We start from the raw sequence: 21,312 nt of genomic DNA on the forward strand, positions 1-21,312 counted from the left end.
AGCAAGGCTGGAATTGGGCAGATTAAACTTTGCGAAGGACGTATGAATCAAGCCGCATACAAGATTATCCTGGAAAAACAGTTGCTTCCTTCTGCTCAGGCAATGTTCCCCAACTCTGAGGACTGTTTTTTCCAGCAAGACAATGTGCCATGCCACACAGCTAGGTCAATCAATGTGTGGATGAAGGACCACCACATCAAAACCCTGTAATGGCCTGCCCAATCTCCAGACCTGAACCCCATTTAAAACCTCTGGAATGTAATCAAGAGGAAGATGGATAGTCACAAGCCATCAAACAAAGAACTGCTTACATTTTTGCACCAGGAGTGGCATAAGGTCACAAAAAAGCAGTGTGAAAGACTGGTGGAAAGCGGCCAAGACGCATGAAAACTGTGATTAAAAATCATGGTTATTCCATATATTCCATAAAATATTGATTTCTGAACTCCTCCTGAGGTAAAACATTATTAGTATTGTTTCTAAGTGATTAGGAACTTGTTTTCTTTGCATTATTTGAGGTCTGAAAGCATTGCATTTTTTTTTTATTTTGACCATTTCTCAATTTATTGCTTGGAAATTTTGGAGACGTTGTCAGTAGTTTATACAATAAAAGGATTGACATTTTACTCCAATATATACTTGTAAAGAGAAAAATCAGAAAAACTGACAATTTTGCAGTGGTCTCTTAATTTTTGCCAGAGCTGTATATACCGTATTTTTCGCTTTATAAGACGCACCCCAAACTTAGACATGAAGCGGGGTCACAGGAGGCACAGGTTGTGCTGGCAGGCGCGTCGGGTCAGTGGCAGCAGGGTCCGTGGTTGCAGGTGCCGTGGCGTCCGTGGTTGCAGGCTCGGTGGCGTCCGCGATGGCAGGAGCCGTGGGGTCCGTGGTGGCGGCAGCAGCCGTGGCGGGTGAGCCGTGCAGCAGGCCGGTGCAGTGAGTGTCCGCGGTCCCGGTTCAGTGGTGGCAGCGGTGGCGACTGCTCAGTGGTGGGAGCGGCGGCGACTGCTCAGTGGTGGCAGCGGCAGGGACTGCTCAGTGGTGGAGTGTGTCCGCAGTCCCGATTCAAGTAATGGCGCCCGGAGCGACGCATGCGCAGATGGAGCTGTCATCCAAGAGCTCCACCGGCGCCATCATTTGAAAGTGGGACCGCGGACAACTGGTAACATGCTGCACAGCCGCCCGCCCCGCATGCACAGAGTGGCAGCCAGCAGGCTGCCCGCCCACCCTGCGTACAAGCCGCCGGGTACCTGTGCTTGCGTGCAGTGGCAGCCGGGTACCCATGGCTGTGTGCGCGCGGCAGCTGGGTGACTGTGTGAGGGCGGCAGCCGGGTGCCTGTGTGAGGGCGGCAGCCGGCTGCCGCCGGCACGGGCACCCGACTGCCGCTCGCACACAGCACCCGGCTGCCGCTCGCACACAGCACCCGGCTGCTACCCGCACACAGCCATGGGTACCCGGCTGCCACCGCATGCAAGCACAGGTACCCGGCTGCCGACCCCACACAGCACCCGCTGCCGCCCGCACACAGCCACGGGTACCCGGCTGCCAACGCAAGCACAGGTACCCGGCCGCCCGATCGCCTCAGACAGGACAGAATTTTTGGGAGGAAAAGTGCGTCTTATAAAGTGAAAAATACGGTATACATTAGAGAGATATGGATGGATGGATATATAACTTAGAGTGAAATAAGTTTAACTGCAACTATATTATTTTTAAGCTATTGTAAGTTGTTCCATAGTAGGACATGTCAACATTATCCTGAAGAGTCCATTCCTTTAAGATAATTGCCCATACGCACATTACTCTGGAAGGAGGCCTTGTATCTTTGACATACCACATGATCACCTACAATCCTAGTTTTTATCGTAGGGCTCTTTTCCACTTGCGAGAGACTCGCGCGTATCTTGCATTGCATATCCCGGGACGGCCTGCCTCTTTCCCGACAGGAGCGTCTGAGCTGCATAGAAATACATGCAGCTGATCCGCTCTTGTCGGGAAAGAGGCAGGCTATCCCGGGTAATGCAATGCGAGATATGCGCGAGTCTCTCGCAAGTGGAAAAAGAGCCCTTAACCATAATCCAGACTGAATTACCAAGTCAGTGCCGTGCACTCGGTGGAGCTGCGGCTGTGATAGCCGTTCATTCATATTCATTGAAAGCAGAGCGCGGGGTCATCACTAAGAGATTAGATGGCTGTTAATGTTGTATAAGGTGTGCGGCTCCTGTGACCAGTAGTGGTAAATAAGGTATGGGATAAAATGACAAGCGCCGGGGACGGCCGCCTCTTGTGTAGGGTCACCGTGTGACTCCAGAGCCTTCCATTTCTGCAGTCTGTGGATATCCTCTCCTCATCTGTTTTTTTATGTAAAGTTTACTGTACATGATGTGCTTTTACTTTTACTTTGGCTACAGAATGTACCTTTAATCTCAGTTAATGGGAGGGGTTTTTCATTTTTGGCCAAGTAAGGAGATTTCATAGAGATCACTACATATAAAACAGTCACTGCTGCAGAAAAGGGAAAGTAAGCCACGTGATTTCTTGCTTTTTGGGTGTTTCCTTTTGAGTCATGTACTTGTCTGTCTGGTTACAGAAGGTGATTATCTCGGCGTTGAAGCCATGTATGATTCATGTAGTTATGAGCTGTTATCTTTGCGGAGAATCTGATGTCATCCTATTGTTTCCTACGTTGGCTGCTTTCGCCCTGCAGTTCCTCGGCTGCTTGTGCCAGGAATGTTTTCTGTGCACACGTCACATATCTCCATAAGATGGCCTTTCACTCGGCTCAGGCTTTTTGGCCTCATTCAGTCAGTTTTACATAAGTAGATTTATTTTTCTTTAACAAGACTGTAACTACTACTATTTATTCAGTCTCCATATTGGTTTTCACACACTACTAAAGGGAATCTCGTCGGTTCAGGCTGACAATATAAAGTAATCACAAAGCCTTGTAGTGTGTACAGGACCTATAAACCTCTCACCTGCAGGGCCCAATTCTATATTGCATCTGCGTGTTCTTTTTTTATTTTTTTGCTTGCATATTTTGTGCCTGTTTTGTTGAACATGCAAACTTTTTCTGCTCTAAAAGATTAAAAAAAAAACCAGACGAATAAAAAAAGCAACACCACAGCTTACTGTCTACACCAGAGGTCCCCAACCTTTTTCACCTTGAGAGCCACATTCCACTTTGAAAGTTGGTCGAGAGCCACATTGTAGAGATGAAGACATAGTCAAAGCCAATTTAGCAGTAGAAAACAGGAAACAACAATTGGACATAAAGAATCTTCCCCATATTGATATCCGAGAGAAAAAGTGACCTCCATACACAACACAATCCACTATACCAAGACCAATAATACCACATACAAGGGAGAAATACCGCCACACCGTGACCAGACAACATATTACCACCACATAGTGATCAAACACAACCACATACAAGGGAGAAATACTGCGACACTATGACAAGATAACATTTTACTGACACATAGTGATCAAATACAACCACATTCAAGAGATTAATACCGCCACACCATAATTAGACCACGTAGTAACCGAATATTACCACATACAAGGGAGAAATACTGCAACACTATGACCAAACCACATATCTCCGATCATGGATATAGCCTGGTATATATGGCCCCAACCTGGTATATATGGGCTTCATCCTGGTATATGCTCCATCATGTCCCCATCCTGGTTTATGTGGCTTCATTGTGTCCACATCCTGGTATATAGCCCCATCCTGATATATAGCCTCCCCACCCCAGCACACCGTAAAAAAAAATTAACGATTGTACTCCCCTACCCTGCGCTCCCCGGCGTCCTTCTGCGACACTACCATGACAACTGAACAGTGTGTAAGCGCATGCCATCAGTGTGATGCGCGGCCACTTACAGCATCGGCTGCTGTTAGCGTATTCTCTGCTCCCTATGCCCACGATTGTGTGCGTGGGGAGCAATGAATATTAAAGACTCCTCTTAAGCTTATGTTTGCTTATGGTTAATGTTGTTCACAATTTTTGGCAACAATGAAGAACGCAGAATAAAATCTGCAACTAAAAAACTGTGACCTTACCTTTGCTTACCTATGTCACGTAGAACCAGATTTGTGAAATGTAAACCATCAGACATTTTGAAGTTTTTTTTTGGCGTGACTTCCATTCACCCAATCTCCCCCTCTTCTTTCAGTCTTGTATACTGAGCTGTCAGCTGAATGTTGATTTTTTTTATTTTTATTTTTTTTTTTTGCCTTCCACTGTCTGACCTTACTCCCATATGTATTCCCCCATGGATGACAGGAGCCATCTATATTTTCTATAACCCGTGAGAAGATAAGCTGCTGCCAGCCCTCTGTGACCGAGCTCATTTTGTCGGGATCCAACTGGACTGATATTTAAAGGGAATCTGTCACCACTTTGACGACCTTTTTAAACTGTTAATTTGAACATACAGGTTATAGAATGCTTAAAACTGTCATACTGTGTGTCTCATATTAGATGCCTTGTTGTTGAAATATCATCTTTTATCACTTTATATAAATGAGCTCTTCCAGGCTATGGGGCGGATGCTGCCTGGAAGATAACTCCGCCTCCAGAGATTATTATACATAAAAAAAAAAGGCGTTACCAGTGTGATGTGTGATGGCCGCTCTCTGCTCTAACTGCAGAGCTGTGTGTGATTATAAGGCCGGGGCCACACGGGGATTACTGCGATCCCCTCGCATGACACTCGGCTCACGCTGGCAGTACAGCAGAGCTGAGGGTAATACGAGTGTCCCTGCGACTGAGGTCCGGTCATGCAAGCAGACCTCAGGTGCTGGGGGCGGGCCGGCACTTAAAAGTTGAAGGCTGGTGCTACGGAGGGGAGGGAGGGATTTATCTCCCTCTCTCCTCCGTTGCCGGCTATTGCCATTCTTGCCCTGCACTCGCGGTACACCAGTGTACGCGAGTGCAGTGCAATTTTTCTATCGCCCCACAGACTTGAGCGGGTGCGAGAGAAAACAGGATCGCATTAGTCGCAGCATGCTGCGATTTTTTTTCTCTGTCCGATTAGGGCTGAGAAAATAATAGCTCATGGGTGCTGACACAGAGTAATATTGGTCCGAGTGGAATGCGATATTTTTTTTTATCGCACTTTACTTGCACCGATTTTCATATTGTGTGGCTTAGGCCTTAGGGTTTTTCTTTATCGTTCCTTTGGGAGACCCAGACCTTGGGTGTTTAGCTTCTGCCTCCGGAGGACACACAAAGTACTACACCTAAAAGTGTAGCTCCTCCCTCTGAGCTTATACACCCCCTGGTGAGCCAGTCACAGCCAGTTTATCGCTTTGTGTTCAGGAGGCATACATCCACACATGCATTCTCATCTGATTTTTCTTTTGGATAAAGTTTGAAGAAGTGCGGGTCCACGTCTGGACTCCCGGCATATCCCTTCTCACCCCACTGTGTCGGCGGTGTTGTAAGGTTGATTTCCAAGGCTGGAGCCTTACATGCCGTGCTCCTTCACCATCCCTCCTGGGCTCTGGATTGAAGTGGGAGCCAGCGCGGTCTCCATGCCTGGCAGGAGACCAGTCTCCGTCCACAGCCCCTTCAGGACCCTGCTGGACCGGAGCACTCATCCCCAGGGACCTGGCCCTGCGTCTCAGCAGCTAAGTACCTGAGACGTTCATATGTTGGGGGTCTATGTCCTTTATTGTATGGGGAGAGTGTGTTTGCCGTATTTGTTTTGGCATTTCCGGCGGGTCCTCTGGCTTTCGCCCGAGACCGCGCCGATGGTGCCTGCGCGTCGGCCTCGCTGCTCAAATTTAGGCCCCGGCTTCGCCGGAGGCCTAGTTTCTGTTACCTGCCCTCGCATGTCACTCATGCAGAGGGACAGGCACGGCTCCTCCCGGCGGCCGTCCTGCACAGGGGAGGAACACTCCCCACTGCTTGTGCGTGACTCCTCCCCTGCAGGTTTCTATGGCCCTCCAGATCCCGCTTTCCTACAGGGACGCCCCCGTCCCGCCCCCTCTCTTCGCTCCGGCGGCCATTTTCTTGGACAGGGTTCACTCTGCGCTGGGCCATCCTGCACTCTGCATCCCTGCAGAGGCGCTGTGCATTGGGAGTCCGGGCTTCGGGATCTGTAGGGCACACAACACCGCTTCCAGCGGTCTGGTAAGCCACAGCCGGTCTCTGGTTGTGGACCTCGGAATACACTCCCTGGGGTTCATTTTCTTTGGTAGAAGCTGTTTTCCCCACTCCAGCAGCATGTCTCACACGAGGAGCAAGGCTCCAAAGCTTTATACTGCATGCGCTGCATGTAAGCTCCTGCTGCCTGAACCGAGCACCTATCAACATTGTGATGTCTGCTCTAACTTGGAGGTGCCACAGCCTGGAGTCTCACCCCCAGTGGTCTCTCAGGCTGCTTCTGCACCTGTGGCTGAACCCCCAGCCTGGGTAGAGTCCTTTTCTAGGTCTATCTCCCAGTCATTTGCTGAGTCCATGGGACTTCTGTCCAGGACTTTGATGAATATGCATCAGCCCCCTTCACAGGGTGCCTCTAATGCTCTTGCTAAGGGTCCTTTAGGATCCCTATCCTCTGACCTCCGTCCATTGGAACTCACAGAGGATTCATCATCAGGGCACAGACCCCGTCCTCCTAAGAGGCTCCGCAGGGTTTCCTCTCCCTCCTCATCCCGCGGCTCTGATTCAAGAGCTGACTCGCAGGATGAGGAGGATGCCTTTACAGGGGGGTCGGAGGCTAACTCCATGTGCCCCATTGATCTTTCCGAGGGTGACTCAGAGCTTAGTGACTTGATTGCTTCCATTAATTCTGTACTGGATCTCACTCTGCCAGTATCAGAGGAGCAAACCTCTCTGGCAGAAAAACACCAGTTTACCTCGCCTAAGAGAGTAAAGAGTGTGTTCTTTAACCACTCCAGTTTTCAAACCGCTGTGACCAAACCCAGGGCCTGTCCTGACAAACGCTTCCCAAAGCGTGGTTCTGATGACAGTTTCCCCTTTCCACCTGAGGTGGTCAAGGAGTGGGCTCACTCCCCAAAGGTAGACCCTCCGGTGTCTAGGCTCGCAGCCCGGACCGTTGTGTCGGTGGCTGATGGCACTTCCCTTAAGGATGCCACTGACCGTCAGATTGACCTTCTGGCCAAATCCGTGTATGAAGCGGCGGGGACCGTGTTTTCCCCGACTTTTGCAGCAGTGTGGGCCCTCAAAGCCATCTCTGCTTCTCTAGAGGAGATGCATTCCCTCACCACAAAATCTATGCCCGAGATAGTTGCCTTAACTTCTCAAGCTTCAGCTTTTTCTTCTTATGCCATGTCTGCCATGCTAGAGGCTTCTCACCGCACTGCAGTGGCTTCGGCTAATTCCCTCGTTATCCGCAGGATCTTGTGGCTTCGAGAGTAGAAGGCAGATGCTTCTTCAAAGAAGTACCTTGCTGGGCTTCCTTTTGCTGGTTCCCGGCTGTTCGGTGAACAGCTGGATGAAATTATTAAAGAAGCTACTGGCGGGAAGAGTACTTCCATGCCACAAACCAAGACCAGGAAACCTGCCCAGGGTAGGATTCAGTCGAGGTTTCGCTCCTTTCGTTCCTCCAACTGGTCGCCCTCTAAGCCCTCCACCTCGTCCGCTAACTCAGCTAAGGACCAGAAATCCAACTGGCGCTCAAAAGCGCGTCCACAGAAGACCGCAGGAGGTCCTGCCACTAATGCAGCCTCCTTGTGACTCTCTGCCCGCTCCAGCAACGTCCTTAGTCTGCAGGCTCTCCCACTTTGGCGACGCTTGGTTTCAACACGTCTCCGATCAGTGGGTGAGAGATATCATCTCTCACGGCTACAGGATAGAATTCTCTTCCAGCCCGCCAAACAGATTTTTTCTCTCAACTCCCCCCTGCTCCAAGGCTGCCGCCTTCTCACAGGCCGTGGCAGCCTTGGAGGCCAACGGAGTAATTGTACCAGTTCCCGCCCGGGAACGGTTCAGAGGTTTTTACTCAAATCTCTTCCTAGTTCCCAAAAAGGACGGTATCTTCCGCCCCATCCTGGATCTCAAGCTTCTCAACAAGCATGTTCAGGTGCGGCACTTTCGCATGGAGTCTCTGCGATCAGTCATTGCCTCAATGACCCAAGGGGATTTCCTGGCGTCCATCGACATCAGAGATGCCGATCTACATGTGCCAATTGCAGTTTCACACCAGCGTTGGCTACGCTTTGCAATAGGAGAAGATCATTTCCAATTCGTGGCTCTCCCCTTCGGGTTAGCCACGGCCCCTCGGGTATTCACCAAGGTCATGGCAGCAGTGATTGCGGTTCTGCACCTCCAGGGGTTGGCAGTGCTCCCCTGCCTGGACGACCTTCTAGTCAAGGCTCCATCCAGCGCAGACTGTCAGCGGAGTGTCTCGCTCACTCTCGCCACTCTAGCCCAATTCGGGTGGCTTGTCAATCTTCCCAAATCCACTCTGACTCAGACCCAGAGTCTCACGTACCTAGGGATGCAGTTCGAGACTTTGCCGGCACTTGTGAAGTTGCCCTTAAACAAACAGCTGTCACTCCAGTTGGCGGTGCGCTCTCTCCTGAGGCCCCGCCGTTATACCCTCAGGCGTCTGATGCAGGTGCTGGGTCAAATGGTGGCGTCCATGGAGGCTGTTCCCTTTGTCCAGTTCCATCTGCGCCCCCTGCAGCTGGACATTCTCCGCTGTTGGGACAAGCGGCCTTCCTCCTTACGCAAGTTAGTGGCTCTGTCGCCACGGACCAAGAGCTCTCTTCAGTGGTGGCTTCGGCCCCTCTCCCTGTCCCAAGGGCGCTCCTTCCTGGCCCCGTCCTGGGTGATTCTCACCACGGATGCCAGTCTATCCGGCTGGGGAGCGGTATGTCTCCACCACAGAGCACAGGGCACTTGGACTCAGTCCGAGTCAGCCCTTTCAATCAATGTGCTGGAAACCAGAGCCGTGCTTCTAGCTCTCCTAGCATTTCGCCACCTGCTGGCGGGCAGGCACATTAGAGTCCAGTCAGACAACGCGACAGCGGTTGCCTACATCAACCATCAAGGCGGGACACGCAGCCGCCTGGCAATGGAGGTACAACGCATTCTTCAATGGGCGGAGGACTCCAGGTCCACCATATCCGCAGTCAACATCCCAGGCGTGGACAACTGGGAGGCAGATTATCTCAGCCGTCAAAGCGTGGACGGTGGCGAGTGGTCCCTGCACCCGGCAGTATTTCAGTCGATCTGCCGCAAATGGGGCACTCCGGACGTGGACCTAATGGCATCCCGTCACAACAACAAAGTTCCTGTTTACGTGGCTCGCTCCCACGATCCTCAGGCCTTTGCCGCGGACGCTCTGGTTCAGGACTGGTCCCATTTTCGTCTGTCCTACGTGTTTCCCCCTCTAGCTCTCTTGCCCAGAGTCCTGCGCAAGATCAGAATGGAGGGTCGTCGAGTCATCCTCATTGCACCGGACTGGCCCAGGCGAGCTTGGTATCCGGACCTGCTCCAACTGTCCGTAGAGATGCCGTGGCATCTCCCGGACCGTCCAGACCTACTCTCGCAAGGTCCGTTTTTCCGCCCGAATTCTGCGGCCCTCAAATTGACGGCGTGGCTCTTGAGTCCTGGATTTTGACGGCTTCTGGTATTCCCCCTGAAGTCATCTCCACTATGACTCGGGCCCGCAAGTCTTCCTCCGCTAAGATCTATCACAGGACTTGGAAAATGTTCCTGTCCTGGTGTCGCTCTACCGGCCATCCTCCTTGGCCATTCTCCTTGCCGACTCTTCTGTCTTTTCTACAGTCCGGTCTGCAGCTAGGACTGTCCCTCAACTCTCTCAAGGGACAAGTTTCGGCTCTGTCAGTTCTGTTCCAGCGGTGTCTCGCTTGGCTGGCTCAGGTCCGCACCTTCATGCAGGGCGCGTCTCACATCATTCCGCCTTAGCGGTGGCCCTTGGACCCATGGGACCTTAACTTGGTTCTCACGGTCTTGCAGAAACCCCCCTTTGAGCCTCTTAGGGAGGTTTCTTTGTATCGTCTTTCACAGAAAGTGGCCTTTCTGGTTGCCATAACTTCTCTCAGGAGAGTCTCTGATTTGGCTGCGCTCTCCTCGGAGTCACCTTTTTTAGTCTTTCATCAAGACAAGGTGGTTCTCCGTCCGACTCCGGACTTTCTTCCTAAGGTGGTCTCTCCCTTCCACCTTAACCAGGACATTACCTTACCTTCCTTCTGTCCGGCCCCTGTTCATCGCTTTGAAAAAGCTCTACATACTCTAGATCTGGTGCGTGCTCTCCGGATCTGTGTGTGTCGCACCGCTGCGCTTAGGCGGTGCACCTCTCTTTTTGTGCTAACCACAGGTCGGCGCAAGGGCCTCCCAGCTTCTAAGCCGACCTTAGCCCGTTGGATTAGGTCGACCATTTCTGACGCCTATCAGAGTACGCAGGCGCCTCCCCCGCCGGGGATCAAAGCACACTCGACCAGAGCTGTCGGTGCCTCTTGGGCTTTTAGGCACCAGGCTACGGCTCAACAAGTCTGTCAGGCTGCCACTTGGGCTAGCCTGCATACCTTCTCGAAGCACTACCAGGTGCATGCTCATGCTTCGCCAGATGCTAGCTTGGGCAGACGCATCCTTCAGGCGGCGGTCGCCCATTTGTGAAGTTAGGTTCTGCCTACTTCTTAGTTTTTTCTGTTTATTTCCCACCCAAGGGACTGCTTTGGAACGTCCCAAGGTCTGGGTCTCCCAAAGGAACGATAAAGAAAAAGAGAATTTTGTTTACTTGCCGTAAATTCTTTTTCTTATAGTTCCGTCTTGGGAGACCCAGCACCCTCCCTGTTGCCTGTTGGCAATTTCCTTGTTCCGCGTGTTTTCACCGGCTGTTGTCGTGGACAGAGTCTCCGGTTGTTCCGGCTCTTGCTCTGTTCTACTTGTGGGTGGCTATTCTCCTTCAGCTTTTGCACTAAACTGGCTGTGACTGGCTCACCAGGGGGTGTATAAGCTCAGAGGGAGGAGCTACACTTTTAGGTGTAGTACTTTGTGTGTCCTCCGGAGGCAGAAGCTAAACACCCAAGGTCTGGGTCTCCCAAGACTGAACTATAAGAAAAAGAATTTACGGTAAGTAAACAAAATTCTTTTTTTTCCACTTGTACATAGCTTTGGGTGTGAGAGCAACATAAGCGATATGCTAATGACCCTCTGCTATGTGCGTCAGCCAAGGGTCATGCGACTGTGATGCGATCTTGCAATCGTATTACAGCTGCGGAGAAGAGGGAGGGAACACTTTCTCCCATCTCCTCCGCTGTCTGTCTCAGTGTATATAGCACTGCAGTCGCATAACATGTGAGTGCAGTGAGATGTTTCACACGCTCCCATAGGCTTGAATGGGGTTGCGTGAGCCGAGACTCGCTGCAAAATGCAGCATGCTGCGATTGCACCGAGAGCACGATTCGTAACGAAGAAAAGTAAGCAAGAGGTCACTGCCTCATTGATTAATATTGGTGCGAGTACAATCCAATTTTTTTTCGGATCACACATAGCAATTGCAAGTGGGGAAAAAAGCCCTAACTGACACTTCTGCGGGTTCCTCCTAGCTTCAGCCTCCAGCTTGCAGGCAGACAGGGTTGCAATGAAGCAGGGAACTGCAATAAAATGTATTTGCAAGGGACAAATTTCCTTTCTCCTGTTCTGTGTCAGTCACTTGCCTCACACTGGTAACATCCCTTTTATTTAAAATAAGCTCTTGAGGTGCAGTTATTTTCCAGGCAGCATCCGCCCCATAGCCTGGAAGAGCTCATTTACATATCCACAAGGCATCTGATATGAGGCAGGTAGGACTTTTTCAGCATTCTATAACCTGTATGCCCATATTAATAGGTTAGATAGGTCAAATGTGGTGACAGATTCACTTTAATTTACTCAACGGCAGTCATTGGTTACTGTTACGCTAACCGCAGATTTCACAAACTCCCCATAATCGCGCACGCTCAGCTCAACCTATCATGGGACTATGTGCATTGTTGGGAGGGAGACAAGCTGATGCCAGGCTATGACTTACCTCCCAGCACACCAAAGAATTGGACATGGTGAAATCTGGCATTTCTCGGGAAATGTTACATACCAGCTATCCCAATCTCTGCACTGGCCAAGTCTCCCAAAGTAGTAGCCACTCTTTTTTGGCCTCCATACACATTGGAGAAAAGTCGTTTCACAAAGATTCAGCAGACGGTTATCTAATGTGCATGACCAGCTTTACTGCGTGTCTCTGCCCACAGCAGCGCACCCTACCACTAGGAGTTTGATATGCATTTAAAAAGTTTAAAGGTCCTTTGAGACCACCACTTTAAGGTGACCGTGGATGACCAACATGTGGTACGCAAATCCAGCTATTTTTGTTGTGATCTGCCAATGGTCATTGTCCACAACAGAATAATATAATCAGATTTGCTGGATTTGACGAAGTATATAAAGTTGGCCATTCACCTAGATAGCTGTCAGTATGGATATTCCTCCTGAACCCTCTACACTGACGCGTAAGGCCGAGCATGCCTGTCATCTCAATAGTAAGGGGGAAACACAGCTGATGGACACAACTGGTGGTTGCTTATCTCTTGTGAGAACAAAGGATCATTTTCCACCCAAATCTGTCATTTTAGAAGATTAAAAACCCCCATATGCATTAGGTGGTCTCTGATCCTGTCTAGAGCAGTGGGCTCAGCCATCCTAACACTGATAAAGGAGTTCATAGCTGACCACTTTTGATTTTTGAGATGTAACAATGGAAATCTCTATTCACTTTGTGTTTAGGAGAAAATTGCTATAAAGTAAAGTGGAGTTATAATTAGTCACTTAAAAACTCTGGCCACGATTCTTCAAAGCCGTAACACCAAAAACAAGAAGCGGGAAAGCTTTGAAAAGTCAAAATGTGACTTGCAGTTTTCGCTCCATTTTCTCACAGCTCTGTCAAATTGGGTTGAACGGGGACTCCTCCAATTCATGAGGAGCTGTGTCCTTCTTTACTCCAGAATTCTCCCTCCAGTACCTGACTTGAGTACATTTTTGGCATATCTCATGGAGATACAAGTCTTTTCATGCTTTGAGAGTGTCTGACTCTACCGCGCTCCCTCAGCAATACCGGTGAGGACTACACTGGGTTTGATGAATCAGGGCCCCTGTCGTTGTAATGTACCCTGAAGTTTGACTCTGTATACAGGTTGTGGCCACAGAAATTTTGCTGTATGAGCCCAATGTATTTAGTGTAACTATGTAAACCTATCCTACGATGTGTATATCTCCATGTAATAGTGAATGCATTTAGAGAGCTTGCTGAGAAGTAGTATCTAAATGTGCTCTAGCTGTGGAGCCCCTTATTGTACTCTGGGACTTCTCTGGACATTTCCTATAAGTGATCGACTTTACATCTAGAATTTTACAGAAATGTGAATATGGCCAGATACATTACAATTGTATGTGATTATGGATTCATTTGTGTAGTGACTGGTTGTCCATCTTCCTCATATACATCTCTTAGAACCACTCTACATTTTTCCAACACGCTGCTTTCTCTCTGTGAGTAGAAACATTCCTGGATCCAAGCAAAGGTAGAAAACCATTACAGCCTCGATGCTTCTGCGAGTGTACAGTACTCCGCTCTCAGCGACGGCAAGCACAGATCTAAAAGGGAACTTGTCACGTTGTACATGCGATCTGTCAACAGCACGGCATAAAGGAGAAGCTGAGCAGAATGATATATAGGATTGCTGGAAAGATTCAGTGTACAGTGGAACCTTGGTTAACGAGAACAATCCGTTCTGGGACTGTGCTTGTTAACCAAGTTACTCGTTCAGCAAAGCAAGATTTCCCATAGGAAATCATTGCAATGCAGACAATTCCTTCCACAACTTGTTAAATGTCCCATCCTGGTCCCCTATTGTGTCATTCCACACATGCACAAACTCACACAAACACGCACACATTATGCTCACCTTACCTTCCGCTCCATCGCCGGTCTCCTGGGACTTGCTGTTCTCCGGTATGGGCTGTGTATCTGGTAACCGTCGCAACGAGGGAGGAACTTCCGCTGCCAGAGCGCTGACGTCAAAGGCAGGAGCCGCTTGCCTCTGATTGGCCAGCGCGCTGCCTTTGAGTAGCGGTGACAGAGGAAGTTCCTGCTTCGTCGCTTTGGTTGCCGATGCACAGCCTATACCGGCGAACTACAGGATCCAGGAGGCCGGCGATGGAACGGAAGGTACACATATTATGCTCACCTTATCTGCCGTTCCATCGCCGGCCTCCTGGATCTTTGTAGTTCACTTCGAGAATTCCTCCCGTGTCGCGATATACTGGGGCACTACAAGAACCATGAGGCCAGCGATGGAACGGAAGGTAAGGTGAGCATAATACTGTGTGTGTGTGTGTGTGTGTGTGTGTGTGTGTGTGTGTGTGTGTGTGTGTGTGTGTGTGTGCGCGCGGACTGCAAGAGTGGGTTAGAGCGCGGTGGATGTACAGAAGCGGAAGTGTGTGCAGTGAGGATTTCGCTCGTACAGCAAGGCCTTCTCGTAAACAGAGTTACAAATTTAGAGAAAGCTTTGCTTGTTAAGCGAAATTCTCGTTAACTGGGTTACTCGTTAAGCGAGGTTCCACTGTATAATCATAGACATCCCTGGTGTTTGTATGTATGAGTCCAGTGGGTGGTCCTACTAGTGATTGACAGCTGTCACTGCATGTATAATCATACAGGGAAAACAGTCAATCACTACTTGTTCTACCCACTCATGCTTACAATCACAAGGGATTTCAATGAATAATACAAATTTTTCTGAAACTTTTGTCACAAACGTCTATCAGTCTGCCCCATCTCCTCCTGAATATAAAAAAAGCAACAATAAGAGGATAATGTCCTCCAAAAATCAAGTATTACTCACAGCAAGTTGGGCTGCAGTGTGTACATCGCCCTGGCCAAAAACTGATGCTCTAGCAGGATACAGCTAAACCCCCACTAAGTGGAGACATCACAGGTGCAGGAGAAGCAGATCACACACACACCTTCATGGAATGGAGGGGAGGTGACTGCTAGATGATAAAACTGCACACAAGTGGCTTGCATAGAGCGCTGTTCACATGCAGATGACACAGTCACAAACCCGCAGCCTATTAGGTAACGCCCTTCTATTAGATCAGGCGGGCTGCCAAGCCGTACTCCACTGTATATCATGCACGGACAGACACTCTACAATGCAAGGCCCAACAGAAAGGGGCCTGGCTGTATCCTGTACAAACAAAAAAATATGAGGTTTTTGTTGGTATTTATGGCCATAAAACGTAAGCCTACACCCAGTTTTTGGCCAGGGCGATGTACACACTGCAGCCCAACTTGCTGTGAGTAATACTTGATTTTTGGAGGACATTATCCTCTTATTGTTGCTTTTTTTATATTTAGTGTAGGGACCTACAGACATGAGGTCCCTTGACGAGGGTGTAGGCTTACGTTTTATGGCCATAAATACCAACAAAAACCTCATTTTTTTTGTTTGTACAGGATACAGCCAGGCCCCTTTCTGTTGGGCCTTGCATTGTAGAGTGTCTGTCCGTGCATGATATACAGTGGAGTACGGCTTGGCAGCCCGCCTGATCTAATAGAAGGGCGTTACCTAATAGGCTGCGGGTTTGTGACTGTGTCATCTGCATGTGAACAGCGCTCTATGCAAGCCACTTGTGTGCAGTTTTATCATCTAGCAGTCACCTCCCCTCCATTCCATGAAGGTGTGTGTGTGATGTGCTTCTCCTGCACCTGTGATGTCTCCACTTAGTGGGGGTTTAGCTGTATCCTGCTAGAGCATCAGTTTTTGGCCAGGGCGATGTACACACTGCAGCCCATCTCCTCCTGCCGGCAGATGATGCACCGGTACCGGCATGACAGGTTCTCTTGTTGTTGAGGAACTACAGCATAAAGTATATTAGAAAGTTGTAGAGCTTTTCATAAAATATTCTTCAGGCTTTACTTCCATAAAATGTTTTTAATGGATGACCATCTTGTTCTTTGCACTTATATGTCCATATTTCTTGGTTACAGGCGGCCGCTATCAATTAGAAATCAAAATCCCTGAAACGTACCCATTTAATCCACCAAAGGTAAGAAGATGCATGATGCATGCAATTTTAGTTACTGCAGGTAATAAATCTCACTTTGCTGCCTGCTATGTAAATGTGGTCATATTTTAATCATGGCTAATAGTAGATCAAGCCTGTACCTCTACTACGCTGCTCTGTGACCGTGGCAGTCTTATCTCACCCATTGGGCTCTGAGGCATCATATGGCTGCCACATCACATCAGACAGATGTGACACAATGGAGAAGATTAATTATGACTGGTGTACTTATGATGTAAATTACACCGGATTTATTAGGTGGTCCAAATCTATTAATAAATTGAAGTGTGGTCTGTTAGGCGGACTCCAAATTGCACTATAGAATAAGCTATAGTAAATGTACAGGGCTGCTTGTGGTCCCATCCCGCTAAGTTCCACCTATTTAAAAAAAAAAAAAAAATAGATACTGTGTCGAAAATAAGACCTACCCCAAAAATAAGCCCTAGCACATCTTTCAAAGCAAAAAAATAATAGAAGTCCCTGTCTTGTTTTCAGGAAAACATTGTATGTATGTGTATATATGTCTGGCGTGAGCAGTTGTGGGTTTCGAAAGGCACAAATTATGGCAAACAAATGACATGTGCCATAATTTGTGTTTTGATGTCCCCCTATAGTTTAGCTGTAATCTATTGTAATTTAAAGGGAACCTGTCACCAGATTTGACAACTATAAGCTACGGTCACCACCAGTGAGCCCTTATATACAACATCCAAGAATACTGTATATATAAGAGCCCAGGCCGCTCTGCACAACTGAGGGTGCAGTCCGGTCCAATGGGTATCGCTGCTCTCCAGTCCGGCACCTCCTCTCTGCACCGATCGCTGTCTTTCTGAGACCCGTGTGATGACACGTCCTATGTCATGCACACTAGCCAGCATTGAGGTCCTGCGCAAGCACACTGTGATCTGCCCGGCTCAGGTCAGATCAAAGTACTGCAGTGCACATATGCGGGCGGTCTGTAACCTTTCCTCACAACTGTGCATTATAGTACTTTGATCTACCCTTAGCAGGGCAGATAAGTGCACCTGCGCAGGACCGTAATGCTGACCTGTGTGGATGATGTAGACACGTCATCCATACTGGGCTGGGTAGAAGGAGGACTGAGATCGCAGCAGAGAAGAGGCACCGGACCGTCCCCTAGGTGAGTATTATAAAAGTGTTTGTTATAAAGAGCGGCCTGGACTGTTATATACAGCATTCCAGAATACTCTATATAAAAGATCACTGGTGGTGGCCGCAGCTTATAGTCGCCAAATCTGGTGACAGGTTCCCTTTTTAAGTTTTTTGTATTGATAAGCTTGCCAATGTTCTAAAAACAAAACAAAAAAACAAAAAAATCATAATTATAAATATCCCCACTAACCAACAAACACACAGAGCTGTACTCTCCCAGCACTGCCCCAGTGCGGGCTCTATCACCACCCTGGTCTTTGTAGTTGCGGACCCTGTCACCACCCTGGTCTTTGTAGATGCGGGCCCTGTCACCACCCTGGTCTTTGTAGTTGCGGACCCCGTCACCACCCTGGTCTTTGTAGATGCGGGCCCTGTCACCACCCTGGTCTTTGTAGTTGCGGACCCTGTCACCACCCTGGTCTTTGTAGATGCGGGCTCTGTCACCACCCTGGTCTTTGTAGTTGCGAGCCCTGTCACCACCCTGGTCTTTGTAGATGCGGGCTCTGTCACCACCCTGGTCTTTGTAGTTGCGAGCCCTGTCACCACCCTGGTCTTTGTAGTTGCGGGCCCTGTCACCACCCTGGTCTTTGTAGTTGCGGACCCTGTCACCACCCTGGTCTTTGTAGTTGCGAGCCCTGTCACCACCCTGGTCTTTGTAGTTGCGGGCCCTGTCACCACCCTGGTCTTTGTAGTTGCGGGCCCTGTCACCACCCTGGTCTTTGTAGTTGCGAGCCCTGTCACCACCCTGGTCTTTGTAGTTGCGGGCCCTGTCACCACCCTGGTCTTTGTAGTTGCGAGCCCTGTCACCACCCTGGTCTTTGTAGTTGCGGGCCCTGTCACCACCCTGGTCTTTGTAGTTGCGGGCTCTGTCACCACCCTGGTCTTTGTAGATGCGGGCCCTGTCACCACCCTGGTCTTTGTAGATGCGGGCCCTGTCACCACCCTGGTCTTTGTAGTTGCGGGCCCTGTCACCACCCTGGTCTTTGTAGTTGTGATGTGAAGATTGCCCTCTGTCCATGGCGCTTGTGACTGCAGCAGCCAATCTCCATCAGTACAAAAACAAAAAAATCTTGTAAACCTTTTTAAGTTTCTGAGCAACATTTAGTTCACTTTTGGCTCCTTTTAATCAGCACATTGTGACAGTGAGGCCCGAACACTGCATATTGTTCCTTTACAGCGTACTTTGATTGGGAATCTGGATTTTCAGGCGTCACTGAAACCTCTTACCCAGTTGGGCTGATGCTGCTTCTTTCTGTTTTAGGTGCGGTTTATTACAAAAATTTGGCATCCAAATATCAGTTCGGTTACAGGAGCCATATGTCTGGATATATTGAAAGATCAGTGGTAAGACATTTTACACACAGACTTTATTGTTGACCCCATTTTTTCTGAACCCCAGTGTCTACTGGTTGTAAACCTCTTACACTGGGCTAGGATCGGGGAGAAAAAGCTTCATCCCCAAAAAAACATGACCAGAGATCAAACTGGAAATCTTTCTTGTGTCGCTGATCACACATTTTACCAATCATTGCTTAGTAACTCATCATTTACTGTAGACAGGGGATCTGCTACCCACAATATCGAAAATGGAGAACAGACGGCCATAAGATCAAAACTGGCAGCTCCAGAGGCTTCTACGAGATTTTAGTGGCAATGTATCACGGCGGTCCAGGCCTAACATTGTGTCCTCCTCTATCTCCACAGGGCAGCGGCTATGACATTGAGAACAGTGTTATTATCATTGCAAGCTTTGTTGGCTGCAGCAGAACCAGATGACCCACAGGACGCAGTTGTGGCTAATCAGGTGAGACTATGCTCCTACTACTCCATAGTGGCCCAGAGAAGCCCCGGTCATGGAATGTAGAACAGGGAGATGGCCATTCTGTTCCTCAACTCTGTCCTATATATCGATCATCATATATTTCACAAGTTTGTGCAGCCAATAGTGTTACGCAGACATACATGGCACCCATCAAATAATTAGGCAATCCAAGCCAAGTCTGCACTTCTGTACATGACTCCATCCCTCCTCGAAGTAGCTGAAGACCCCATGTCTTTTGGACAAACCCTCTCTAGTGCTATGTTCCCACAATGAGTGTTTTATGTAGTATGCTCACGTGCAGTGTTTTTTGCTGCGTTTTTGTTTTTTTTGGTTTTTTTTTTTTAATTTTTTTAAGCAAATTGCAGCACTACTCCAGTGTTTTTTATATTTCACCACTGGAGTGGTGTATTAAATTTAAGCCATCTGCCCCATGTGTTATACTCCCCCTCCGGTGTCTTCACCTTTTTATCGACTCCGATCCTGTGATGCCATCATGTGTCACTGCAACGTCTGACTGCCTGGAAGTGAGAAGTTACATGACAAGTACTCCATACATGTTTATGAGAGCCAGAACGAGGTTCTCATGGAGATGTATTTATTTGTGACCTGCGGAAACGCTGGAGCAGCCAACAGGTCACCAAACAAGTCACAAAACACAGGTCACAAAAGACCGATGGGAGCATCAGCGTTAACAGGTGAGTATTAGAGTAGGGTGAAAAAAGTACTACTCCGGTGGTGAAAAAACAAACGTTGGAGTGCTGTATTAAAGGCTGCTTTTTACATTACGAGCAAAAGTTATGAGATTTCAGAAATGTCATAGACACTTTTTTTTTTTTCCTCACGCTATTTGAGAACAGCAGCATATTTTTAATCTGCAGCACGTCAATTCTTTCAGAGCTTTTGCAGTTTTTTTCACCCATAAAAAGTAACAAGAAAATAAAAAAAAAAAAAACCGCTGCAAGAAAAAAAGCGGTGTTTTTCATGAATACAGCTACAGTGTTGTTCAAATTAATTGGAACAAAGCATTTTTTAAGTAAAATTGTAAGTTGGTTACCAGTCAGTGATTCAAACCAGTTTTAACTACTTTCAACAGGTGTGAATGTACAACCTTGAATAACAAAATGTGGTTTGACTGGTTTTAGTCAGAAAATAACAGCTAGCTGCCCCCTCAGCTTCAGTTGAGAGCTTGTTTCTGTGACGAGTGGTTTAGTGTAGTCTTTCTCTCAATGTGATTCGTGCCTGTAAAAATGGATGTTACTCCACGGAAGAGGTCTGGAATTATTACTCTTAATGAACATACAAGTCTGACTGTAAGAGAAATGGCTTCCACCGTTGGGATTGGAAAATCTACCGTTTCAAGATTAATTCGCACACACAATGAAACTGGATCGTTTTCTCCAAAACGAAAAGGGAAATATGGAAGAAAAAGGAAAACGACACCAAGAACTGATGTGTTTTATCAGAAATGGTAAAATTAATGCAAGAAAAACAAGAACCTCCAAAGAGACTTGTTCGCTGCAGGTATTGATATTAGCGATTTGACTGTACGGCGCAGGCTTCTGGTAGTTGGTCAGAGGGCAACAAAGCCAGTAAAGAAACAACTTCTGACATCTCTAATGAAGGCGAAACAACGCGCATGGGCAAAAAAATATAAATCTTGGACTAGCCAGTGAAAAAGGTAATTTTCAGTGATGGAACCCATCTTTTTGTTAAAGGGTACAGAGCAAGTGTTAGAGGAAGCAAAAATGAACCATTGCGATCTGCTCATATTCAACAAACTGTTAAACACCCTCAAAAACAGATGTTTTGGGGCTTTTTTACAGCTGATGGTACAGGGAGCTTATTTTCTGTTGGTGGTATGACGAATTCATCCAAATACATGGACGTTTTAAAACGTTTCATTGTGCCATTCATGCATAAATTTGAAGGGACATTCCAGCAAGATTTGGCTCCATGCCACAATTCCAAATGTGTGAAGAAATTCCTGGAAGAAAATAAAGTAAATGTGCTGGCCTGGCAAGTCACCAGACTTATATCCTATAGAAAATGTGTGGAGCATTGAGAGAGACGTCTTGGTAAAATGGACTGTACAACCAAAGACGACCGCATGATAAACTGTGCCATACAAGTGTGGTTCCATGATGAAGAATTTATGCAACAACTTGGTAGAATCAATGCCAAAATCTCATATCTGC

At 48.1% G+C, this 21,312-nt stretch overlaps 1 protein-coding gene across 1 annotated transcript in view; it reads left to right on the plus strand.

The window, feature by feature from the left end:
• The window catches only part of UBE2K (ubiquitin conjugating enzyme E2 K), an 89,367-nt gene that overhangs the window by 50,311 nt on the left and 17,744 nt on the right, over positions 1-21,312 (plus strand). The window contains exons 3-5 of the mRNA XM_075346975.1: positions 16,046-16,104; positions 18,557-18,639; positions 19,000-19,099. Coding sequence (XP_075203090.1) covers positions 16,046-16,104; positions 18,557-18,639; positions 19,000-19,099 — 242 coding nt within the window. The remainder of the gene's footprint in view (positions 1-16,045; positions 16,105-18,556; positions 18,640-18,999; positions 19,100-21,312) is intronic.

Source organism: Anomaloglossus baeobatrachus, chromosome 1, assembly GCF_048569485.1.
Source record: "Anomaloglossus baeobatrachus isolate aAnoBae1 chromosome 1, aAnoBae1.hap1, whole genome shotgun sequence".
In the NCBI taxonomy this organism is placed as follows: domain Eukaryota; kingdom Metazoa; phylum Chordata; class Amphibia; order Anura; family Aromobatidae; genus Anomaloglossus; species Anomaloglossus baeobatrachus.